Source organism: Sceloporus occidentalis, unplaced genomic scaffold (assembly GCF_023333645.1).
Source record: "Sceloporus occidentalis isolate IW3139 unplaced genomic scaffold, rSceOcc1.0.p SCAF_105, whole genome shotgun sequence".
In the NCBI taxonomy this organism is placed as follows: domain Eukaryota; kingdom Metazoa; phylum Chordata; class Lepidosauria; order Squamata; family Phrynosomatidae; genus Sceloporus; species Sceloporus occidentalis.
In genome coordinates, this window is record NW_028317085.1 from 350,059 (window position 1) to 362,205 (window position 12,147).

Consider the following 12,147-nt stretch of genomic DNA (forward strand, 5'->3'; position numbering starts at 1 on the left):
TCTTGGGGTAAGTTTTGCTAATTAGAAAAACTTTTTTTTTGTGTAAAAAATAAATCATACTGTCTTAAATAAATCTTACTGTCATATTCCTGCAGCAACTCAATTGCAGTAAGTAGGACAGCTTTGTGTTCTGGGTTTTGTATATTCAGTTCTTCCAGATCTTCCTCTTCTAGAAGCTTAAATGTGTCCAGGTCTTCATAACCATTGAAAAGAAAGGTTGGCATGTGCTCCTGTGTCAAAATGCAAATAGAGATGCACTTGAAACAAGAAATGTTTCCATGCGAGTATAAAGTATCACCTTTCACCTCAATTAAGTTCTACTCTAAGGCTATAGGAAACATCACATTTAGTTTCTTAATCAGAATGAAGAACAATCATATTTTCAGTCATGGCTACATCTATGAAATCCTTTTCATAGGTGAACTTCTATATATAGAAAAATCACAGACACTTCATGGTGTAATTTCTTGCTAAATAGAACCTTTAGACACCAAGGTAACTACAAGCTATATGAGTATAGAATGAGGCTAATATATTCTAATTTATAATTTCTCTCCAGCATTGGTTTTGGCATTAAAGAAAAAAGCAGACCTTTAAGTTAATGCGATCTAATAGCTCCTCCACAGACTTTGGCTTTGGTGGTCTTCCTTTGCGTCGCCGTCTTGTTGGTCGCTTCGGCTTTTCCTCGGTTTCATTTATCACGTCCACATATATGAATTTGAAGGTGCCAACTTTATTATTTAAGAGTCCCATCCATGTGCCCATTGGAGGCTTGCTTATTATGTCAATAACATCTCCTTTCTGCATCCAATCAAATAATAAGTTAGTATATGTTTGGGAATCCTACTGAACTGGCTATATAATACATTAGTACTTTGTTTCTGGTTGGCATTGAACTAGAATAAGGAAAAAAGGTGAACGTGTTCCTCTGTGAGGTAAAATGGAAGCCTCATGATTTCACACCCTTAACTCTCACAAGAAAATACACATGCAAAAGCAGGAGAAAACTGCCAATACCCGATCACAATACATACAACTACAATTTCCCCATAACGCTGCATGCGTCATGACATAAGTGCGGTTACGGATGACATAAACAACAGATGGCATGTCATGCCAATGGCCATGTACACTCAGCATGGAAACATAATTTTTCACTGAGGAAAATGCGGGAAAATGCCTTCTGCCACTCTTTGAAAATGGCCAGTGTTTTCTGCCCACCTCTACATGTGACTATAATCTAATGTTTAAGAATCATCAACCATCAGTTTGTTAGCTAACCTTTAGTTTCAGGGAGTCCGAGTCATAAGGACTGGGGGTGAAATCTGTATGGACTCTTGCTCTACCACAAAAAGGCCCACGATACGGTGGCTCCTCATCATCCCCATCTTCAGATTTGACACTTTCTCTGTTGCTAGCTGATGAATCTGTTGTGCTTACAGTTTGCCCACCTAAAAATATAAAGCATTAATCAGAACAAAATAATACTTGGCTGTATCTGCAAAAATATTCTCTAATTCTGTTTTCAAATATATTTATTTATAAAAAAAAAACTTTAAACATGAATTATATATAATCTGCTGTGATGCATTGCAGTAGCTTAATCTAATTGCACAAGAATTACTCAACTTACTCATGGAACTCTGACCACTGAGAGAGCTGCGGAGACTTTCTACAGAACCGCCTGCTTTTAGCTTAGGTTTCTCAAGAGTGCTTGTAGGAGGCTTAAGAGACTCTGGGGACCCAGGCATTCCATCGATACTTGAGTCCTAAAAGACACCAAAGTAATATATAAAATTAAAAAAAAAAGCTTAAACTTTCCAATATAGAAATATATTCAATGTAATGTAAAAGAATCATTCCCTACTTTGCATCAACAGATATTTGTACTTTTTTATTTTTAACATGTACTAAAAAATCCTTTTGTGTGATAGCAAGGGCTCTTTGGTTGTCCCCTATACATCCCTTTAACAATTCCTAATTTAATACAATTTAATACAAAATATATAAATATATATCACCGTCCAACAAAAATATGGTTTACCGTAAACATTGAGTTTGGGAATCCACCAAATGAGTCTTGTGTCTGCCAAAATGGGTTTGCCTGATGTCCTTACCAAGTTTAATTACTTACGATTATTTTTAATAAGCTCATAGTATGAGTCAAATTCCAATTTAATAAAGCTGCCTTAGTTTTATAATTTCTGAATTTGTATGTGAAATCGACAAATGGAAACAGCAGGAACCTTGCCCTAGATCATGTTTTGGGTCCTTCATTGATACATATAAGCAGTGCAGATTTCAGTACAAACTCTGGTCTGGGGAAAATTACAGAGTAAAGAAAAGGCAGTTTGTCTGCAGAATGGCAACGCCAAGACAAAATACATGGAACTTATGGCTAATCATAAAACTAGTTAAATGAAACCTATAATTTGCATTTTGCAAGAGCAGCAACAAATTGTATTTAATTTCTACAACAACAACTCAGCTAAAATACAGGAGAGAGTTGCATGAACACTGAACCAAGGTAACCCTTTTCGTGTATAAGAACTGTGTATAAGTGGTACAAGATGGCAGGGTCCAAAATTGCTTTATCTAACACTCCACCATCAATGAAATACCTTGGTCTGCATCTCAGGACTGAAGCAATGAAATTATTTTTCTCAGAGAATGGTGGCTATTTTACAGCTACACTGCCATTCTGGGCAATTATAAATGTAATGTAACCACCATGCAAGCCAAGGAAATATTTGCACCAGTGGAGATGTGTTTAAGAAGTGACTCGTGTCAAATCACCCCAATCACTTAATCTTATATTAGATGCATGGTACTTAATTAGCTATCCATGTTTTATGTATTATAAGCACATTTTAAGTAAACCAGGCAGGTAAAGTAAAAATATCTATTTTGAGGGACATCAGAGTCCTTTAGACCTAGGTATATTTATAGTCGTGTGGGGAAAAAAATAACACCCTCTTTGAATTCTTTCGTTTTATATATCAGAGTATAATAACAATCATCTGTTCCTTAGCAGGTCTAAAAATTAGGTACGTACAATCTCAGATCAAAAAAAACACATGCCATATTATACTGTGTCATGATTTAGTCAACAAAAAGTGGAGAAGCCATGTGTGAAAAACGACCTACACCCTTACTGCTTCCAAAGGAATTAAGATGCTAAGTAACAGGCATGTGCTTCTTTTCAAATGCCCTTGATTAATCAATCGCCAGTAAGTGTGACCACCTCTACAAAAACACCAACGTTTTAGCAGTTTGCTGGTCTGAAGCATTCAGGTGTGTGTGTTAACACAATGCCAAGGAGGAAAGACATCAGCAATGATCTTAGAGAAGCAATTTGGGAAGGGTTATAATGCCATTTACAAACAGTCCATCATTCTACAGTGCGAAAGATTATTCAAAAGTGGACAGCATTCAAGACAGCTGCCAGTCTTCCCAGGAGTGGACTTCCCATCAAGTTCACCCCAAGGTCAGACCGTGCAATGCTCAGAGAAATTGCAAAATAACCATAAGTTACATGTTAAATGTTAAAGTTCATGAAAGTATAATTACAAAAAGCCAGGAGAAAGCCTTTTATCCCTAAAAAGAACATGGCAGCACGGCTTAGGTTTGCAAAGTTGCATCTGAACAAACCACAAGTCATCTGGACAGAGAAGACCAAAGTGGAGATGTTTGGCCATAATGCACAGTGCCACATTTGGTGAAAAACAAACACAGCATATCAGCACAAACACCTCATAAGCATGGTGGTGAAGGGGTGATGATTTGGGCTTGTTTTGCAGCCACAGAACCTTGCAGCCATTGAGCTGACAATAAACTTCTCTGTATATCAAAGTATTCAAGAGTCAAACCTTAGGCCATATATCCGACAGCTAAAGCTTGGCCGGAATTTGGTAATGCAACAGGACAATGGTGCTAAACACACCTGCAAATCTACAACAGAATGGCTGAAAGAGAAAAGAATCACGGTGTTGCAATTGCCCAGTAAAAGTCCAGACCTCAACCTGATTGAAATGCAGTGGTGGGACCTTAAAAGAGCTGTGCATAAACAAATAATTCTCAATGAACTGAAGCAACATTGTCAAGAAGAGTGGCACAAGATTCTTCCACAATGATGTGAGAGACTAATAAAGTCATATAGAAAATGATTACTTCAAGTTATTGCTGCGAAAGGTGGTTCTACAAGCTATTGGATCATAAGGCTTCTCCATTTTGGCCTTATTTTTGTTGAATAAATCATGACACATTGTAATATGTGAGGTTGTATTTACTAGACTTGTGCATTCGTCTTCGGGCGAACATGGAAACGAACACGAAGAGTGCGTTTTCGTGTTCGTTCCGAAGACACGCCGAAGAGAAGACGGCGGCGGTAAAACGTAGGCGAAGACGAAGACACACACCACGAAGATCTTCGTGATTGTCTTCGTCTTCGTCTACCATTCCCCCCCTTCATCTTACCTTGTCTTGTCTTCGCGGCTTCGCGGCATCGCGGCAGTTCCCGGAAGTGGAAATCCGCAGGTTCGCCGTCACGGGTTACAGGGCAGTGCGAATGAGCCTATTGGTCGCCTACAGGGACCTCCTCTGGCATCAACCAATTGGTTGATGCCAGAGAAAGACCCTGCAGGTGACCAATAGGCTCACTCGCACGGTCTTTGTAGCCCCTGACAGCGAACCTATGGATTTCCGCTCCTGTTAACCCCTTCGATGCTGCGTTAACACAGCATCGAAGGGGTTAACGGGAGCAGAAATCCATAGGTTAAAGGGCCGTGCAAGCGACCAATAGGCTCACTTGCACGGCCCCTTAACCCTTTAAAAAAAGGTTAACCCCTAACTAATTGAACAGGGAGGTCTCCCTCCCTGTTCAATTAGTTAAATGTCCGTACGAGCGACTTTATTGGTCGCTCGTACGGACATTTAACCCGGCACAGACTAACTAATTGAACAGGGAGGGAGACCAGTGGCATCGGTCTCCCTCCCTGTTCAATTAGTTAAAGACCAGTGGCATCGGCAGGGCAAGTTGCAGCATTGGGGTTTTAAAACCCCAATGCTGCAACTTACCCTGCCGATGCCACTGGTCTCCCTCCCTGTACAGAGTTAAATGTCCGTACGAGCGACTTTATTGGTCGCTCGTACGGACATTTAACCCGGCACGGACTAACTAATTGAACAGGGAGGGAGACCAGTGGCATCGGTCTCCCTCCCTGTTCAATTAGTTAAAGACCAGTGGCATCGGCAGGGCAAGTTGCAGCATTGGGGTTTTCAAACCCCAATGCTGCAACTTACCCTGCCGATGCCACTGGTCTCCCTCCCTGTACAGAGTTAAATGTCCGTACGAGCGACTTTATTGTTCGCTCGTACGGACATTTAATTAATTGAACAGGGAGGGAGACCAGTGGGATGTGCCGGGTAAGTTGTAGCATTGGGGTTTTAAAAGTCTGCACGAGCGACCAACAGAGTCGCTCGTGCAGACTTTTAAAACCCCAATGCTGTAACTTACCCTGCAGATCCCACTGGTCTCCCTGTTCTATCAGTTAATAAATTATAGAACAGGGAGACCAGCGGGATCTGCCGGACAATTACGGCACCAGGAGTATAACAGTCTGTACGAGCGACCCTATTGGTCGCCAGCAGGGGGCTCGTCTGCCATCAACCAATGGCAGACGAGCCCCCTGCTGACGACCAATAGAGTTGCTCATACGGACATTTAAACTCCTGGCGCCAGAGCGGCTTTAACCCCGTTTTAACCCCTTAACCGGGGAAAACGAAGAAAACCCGAGCACGAAGAATGTCCGCGAATATTCGCCCGAAGAGAAGACAGGACCAGGCGAATATTCGCGGAATACGAAGTTCTTTTTTTTGCCGAAGACGAGCACGAAGACGAACACGAAGAGCCCCCTGGTGCCCAAGTCTAGTATTTACCTAATTTTTAGACCTGCTAAATTATGTACATGTTTTGTTTACAATGGGGCTTGTTACACACACACACACACACACACACACACACATATATATAACATTTCCAGTGTGGCTATGTTCTTTTGCTTGACTTGGCAGAGGTTAGTTGGCTGCTGTTTAGCTACCTTACAATATGAATAGATGTCCACTAGATGGCAGTATTTGACAATACAACCTACGTGCCATCCATTATAACTGTTTCTTGCCTTGAAGCAGTTTTATTTTAATTCTATTTTGCAGTGATTAAGGATTTGTGTTACACAAAGGGCATTTCAAATGAAAATAGACTAAATCTTTTCACTAAACAAAGTATACTTATTCTTGAATAGCAGCTGCATATAAATTAAAGATTTCCTTTTACTTAGCTGTGATTAATGTGTGTGGGAACAGCTACAACAGTAAACAGTATTTTATGTTATCTGCAGAATAATTACTTAATACAAGTGCAAAATCTATATGGAATACAGAGCACAGTTATGCTACAAACCACTATAATCAGCGCCAACCTTATCATCCAAAAGTTGAGCACGAAAAACAAAAATTTGTTGGTCAGAGTAACCATATTAATACCGAACGGTACCTTCTACCTTTTTAGGCCAATTTAAAGGGTCAGTAAAAGGAGTAGCCAAACTATCCATTTAAATTGTGCACTTTTGTTTATTGAAAACGTTTTTTTCCTTTCTTTTTTCATCTGCATTTTAATGGAAAGCAAGGACATAGTCTTTTGAAAGCAATATGATCAAATCTGTCATTCATAGGATTTCTATACACTTATGGCAATTTTTTTATTAGAAGAAATTTACCGGCTCTAGGTTAAACTTCATCTAAGAGAAGTGAGCTTCACTAATATTCAGTATTAGGATTATTTAAAAAAAAAAAAAACACAACTAAATTACAACAAGAAATATGACAAGTATATGATGCAAACCACAGAAATTCAATAAACACATATCATCCAAGCATTAGTCTATAAGGGAAAGTTGACAATATTACATTAGCACTGCAGAATTATATTTAAAATTAAAGTAAATATAAAATGCAAAACACTGACACTGACTGAAAATCAACATCTTAACTACAGTTAGCAAAAACTACAACTACTAACAATTGCTATACAACTATAATAATGGTAACATGCAAATCCCTGATGCTAGGAGGAAAATATCCTCCGCTGACATTCCAGTTGTATTAAATAAATAATAGAATATTATATAAGAAGTAATATTCAGTAAGGTTACGGATGCAATTTCCTCTTGCAATTGTAAATCACTGGTATCTCGCTATCAGGACCTGATTGTAAGATATGGCAGGGAATAAAGATACATTTATATTGCTGGCCCAGTTTACTGGAAAAACAGCAATTTGGCTTCACTTTGTTTCCAACGTGTAAATCATCTACACATAAATGTTTACAAATGGTCTTGCAAATCAGAAACATATGTAATTTAGCCACACACTCTGCTATATGTAACAATCCTGACATCGGTAACCAGCTGGGCGCCTTAATTTGGAAGTTTTAGTTTTGTTTTAAAGACAGCTTAATCTTAATAAACATTTAGTAAAGGGAGACTGTTAATTTCCTACTGACCTGCTCTGAAATAGAACTTGTGTATTTTTTAGACATCCTCTTCCTCATTGTTTCTTTAACAGATTTCACTTTTTTACCAAGTGAGATCCGTGGTGTGGTTGGAGACTTGATCACTTCTTTGTAAATGAATTCTCCTTCTTTGTCCTGAGAGAGAATAAAATACTTTCAATACTTTGTCATTTAAGTGTACAATACATTGAAAACAAGGAAAACATGGAATGAGGTGTTCTACCTTGATCAAATCCTTATATCCAGCCACTTTTTATGGCACATCTACTTTAAAATGTTTATTCAGAAAAGTTTCCAGGATATTATTTAGATTCCTGGTGGGACACTAGAGCTGGCCTTTTATCATGCCTTGTGAAAATGGTGTATTTGACTCACATCGACCAGCCAGCAAACTCTTCTCATTAGTGAATAAACCTTAAAGATGGAATATTTTGAAACAACCTGTAGCATCACAAGAAGAAAGAGCAGTATTTTTAACCGCTGTCTTACTCACCAGCTGATCTTCATTATTTCCAACATGCAAAGAACGATTAGAAAGGTCAAACCCACCAAAGCTACAGGTCCTCTGTGGAACAGACATGAAAAGCAAGAAACAAAAGTATTAGAAAGTGAGAAGATAATTAAATATGCCATTACCCCCATCCCCCACATTCAAAACCACATATGAACATTGAAGATGGGGAAAAAAAATACATCAAATGTTTTTACAGTTCTCATCACAGTGATGCATGCTCATGAAGGACTCCTCACGAATACTTTTGAACTGGGGCTCTTTAGTATTTTAAGCAAACTAAACCTTAAGAAATATGTCATTTTTATTTATTCTGAAGGTTCTGATAATATGAAAACATCATTGCCTGTATTTAAAATGCTATGTCTTGCAATGTCGGCAGAACAGGGCTTTTAACCCCTTCGTGACAAAGGCTGATTTTACTTTTTGTACCCTTCGTGACAATGGCCGTTTTAACATTTCTGCGCTGCTCGTGTTTAGCTGTAATTTTCTTCTTTCCCGTTTACTGAACCCACACACATTAGATATTGTTTTTTTCAGGACAAGAAGGGCTTTCTTTAGATGACATTGTTTTGATTGTATCATATTATTTACTACTAAAAAAAGTTTCTAACTTTTAGTTGAAAAATCTTTTACTCATCTATAAAAGGTAATGAAAAAACCTGCTAAATGGATTCTACTATTTGTCCTGAGTTTAGAAATACCCAATGTTTTTATGTTTTTTTGCTTTTTTCTACCCATTATGGGGCAATAAGTACAGGTAGCGTTTTGCTATTTCAAAGCCATTTTTGCCAAATCTGGTAATTCTTCCCCCCATGTGCCATTTCGGGTATCTTTGAACCCGGCCAATGCAATTTACCCCATCAAATCATATATTTTTGAAAACTAGACAGCCCAGGGTATTCCAAATGCTAGTATTTTAACTCTTTCCATGCACCATATCTACCACCAGTCTTTGTCAAACTTTGTGGTAGTCATTTTTTTGCATTTGGTTTTCCACACACATTTTAGGTATGAATTAAAAAGTTCTCGTATATGTCACTATCACAAAACACCCCAATATGTGTTCAGCAACATCTCCTGAGTACAGCGATACCTCACATGAATGATTTTGCCTGGCCGTTTGGGGGCAAAAGGGCCACATTTGGGGCATGCGCATTTTTCAATGTTGAACTTTGGCATTTGGGGATCCACTGCCCATGCCCTATTTGGTACATCTTTGAGCCGGGCCATTTCAGTGTGCCCAACAAAACCATATATTTTTCAAAACTAGACACCACAGGGTATTTTAAATGCTGGTATTTTAACTCTTTGCATGCACACATTTTACCACCAGCATGTTTTCAAAGTTTGCAGTAGTATTTTTGTGTGTGTATTTTTCCCACACACACCTACTTTATGTATGAATTTACAGCTCCTGGTATATGCCGCTGTCACACGACACCCCATAATGTGTTCAGCAACATCTCCTGAGTACAGTGGTACCCCACATGCATGGGTTTGTCATTTTTGTGGGAACTAAAAGGCCACATTTGGTACGTGTGCATTTTTCTAATTGGAAATTAGGTGTGTGGCCATCCTTCCCCCGGTGTTAATTGGGACGTTGTTGAACCCGGCCAATTCAATTTACCCCATCAAATCATACCTTTTTTAAAAGTAGACACCCCACGGGCATTTAATATGCCAGTATTTTAACTCTTTCCATGCGAGAATTGTTTTAAGCTAATATGCTAATTTTAGGACTTGCTCACAAAAATATATTTTTTATATATATATTTTTTTTTTGCCTTTTTTTTTTATTTTTTTAACATTTTTTTTCAACTTGAAGGTTCCCCTGATAGTGACATCAGTGGGAAATTATTTTTACATTTTACTGGTTTTTTACTATTTTTTTTCTAATTATTATTAATTTTATTTTTAATTTATTTTTTCTAATCACACTGTGATTAGAAAGCTGAGCTCCATTGACTTGCATGGTGAATGCAGTACCTGTATTCAACCTGCAAGTGGAGCCAAAGTTCTCTAGATGGTCTGGACCATCTAGCGAACTTTTAAAATTTGTTGGTTCCTGTTACAGGGCAGCGGCCATCTTGCTTGATGGCGAAGATCATCGGCAGCTGCGGCTGTGACCGCTCTCCGGAGCGGTCACAGCCCATCGAAAGGTAAGTGTTTGGTGTCGCTGGATGCCTCCTGATCGAGGCATTCCAGCGACACCATTTAAGTTTAGGAGGCGATCATCGATCGCCTCCTAAACGCTTTTAAAACGGGCGTCCGCCGCCATACAAAGTATGGCGGATGTTGACGCCCTGTGGAGGGGCCAGAGATGGCCCCTTCGTTCCGATCGCGGCGTTGCTGAATGCCTCGAGGTCGAGGCATTCAGCAACGTTTTTTGGGTGCAGAAAGCGAAAACAGATCGCTTTCTGCACCCGTTTAAAGACGTGCCGGTCCTGGCACGTCAATTGTCATAAAGCACATGCTTTTCCGTGTCGTGCCAGGACCGGCAATTGTCGTTAAGGGGTTAAACATATTTCCTGAAAGGATATATGTGGGAAATTTACTTTTGAAAGAAAGGAACCCACTTGGGATGTCTTTAGATTCTCTCCAACAAGCTTCTCTGGTTCAGCCACATTGATATGGACTGCATGATGAGCTAACTTATGGCAACCATATGGTTTGTTTGTTTATGCAAACTCGGTGTCCTCCTCTACCCTCTTTGTCTAATTCTTGTATCCATAGAACATCATGGGTTTTAAATTCCAGTAATCAAAAGCATAACATAAACCACGCCTAACCATTTCAGTGCCAGCATTCCTACAGTTAATGTTGTGCTGTCCTTGCACATATCTATTAAAGGTTGCACATGTGGTCGGTAGCACAAACTATTGTAGAAAAGGCAGTTTAGGGTATTTAAATAGCATGAAAAAATTTTTTTTAGATATGTTCATCTATGTTAGCTGAAAACAGTAATCCCTACTGGATAGACAGAAAAAAGTATAGTATAGTTATACAACAAATTTGTACTGGCATGGCAAATTAAAACATAATCATTAACAATATCAATTTCAACACTACACTGAGCTGACATGACATGTAATATTACTATGGTATTACGAGAACATTTGCTTTGAAACAAGTCTATCTTAAATTATAGATGTCATATTGTGGCAAATTAGAGATGTTGTGACAAGCCTTTTAAAACGTTTTGGTTATGGTTTCCCTTTGAGGACTAGATGGCACTTTTGAGCTTGCATTAACCCCTTAAGGACAATGGGCAGTCCCTAAACCCATTGAAAACAATGCATTTTGAGCTCGTACATGTACGGGCTTTGTCATTAAGGAGTTAAAATTGTCTGTTCATGAAAATAAATACATATAACTCAATATATGGCACATAGTTGTAAGTGCATATATATAGCTGGGCTCTTATTGGCTTTTGTTGCTGTGAGAACTTTTCCCCATGTGTGCTCGACAGCATTCTTTGCATAAATGACTGAATCTGCCAAGTATTTGGCCTAATATAACTATCATATCACTTGAAGAATCCCATTCGTAGGACAAAAATGTTGGCTACTTAAGCACTCCATGTCATACTGCAGATATGCATTGATGTAAACTTAAATGACCCAAGATCTGCAGGCCATATACAACCAAATAAATCAACTGGCAAACATTGCTTGATTTATGCTACACCATTGTTACATCCCTGATCAAACCTGCATGCCGTGCGTCTCTAAAGTATGAAAAAACAGTCAACTAAAATCTTTCTTTGAAGGGTCATTATCACATTAGCTGTATAACTATAATTAATTCAGTTGCGTTTTTTTGGAACTCTAAGATCCACCAAACATCTAGCAAGGACTTTTCAATAAAAGTTTCCTTCACTTCCTCAGTAAACACATTACTGTATACTCAAACAGGACATAGTAATATACTTCCTGGACTTTTCTTTTAGCAGACTACACAAGCAACCCTAGCACTAGAGATTGTTTAAAGTGCAGTCACTAAAACAAATATCTTGAAACCGCAGCAAATAAACAGTATGATTTTTATATCACTACGTTGCATT

General features: G+C 38.7%; 1 protein-coding gene across 1 annotated transcript in view; it reads right to left on the reverse strand.

The window, feature by feature from the left end:
* The window catches only part of LOC149283365 (SAM and SH3 domain-containing protein 1-like), a 488,451-nt gene that overhangs the window by 7,248 nt on the left and 469,056 nt on the right, over nt 1–12,147 (reverse strand). The window contains exons 11-16 of the mRNA XM_089497605.1: nt 8,064–8,135; nt 7,562–7,705; nt 1,634–1,769; nt 1,282–1,451; nt 592–801; nt 80–230 (exon numbers count right to left, since the gene is read on the reverse strand). Coding sequence (XP_089353731.1) covers nt 80–230; nt 592–801; nt 1,282–1,451; nt 1,634–1,769; nt 7,562–7,705; nt 8,064–8,135 — 883 coding nt within the window. The remainder of the gene's footprint in view (nt 1–79; nt 231–591; nt 802–1,281; nt 1,452–1,633; nt 1,770–7,561; nt 7,706–8,063; nt 8,136–12,147) is intronic.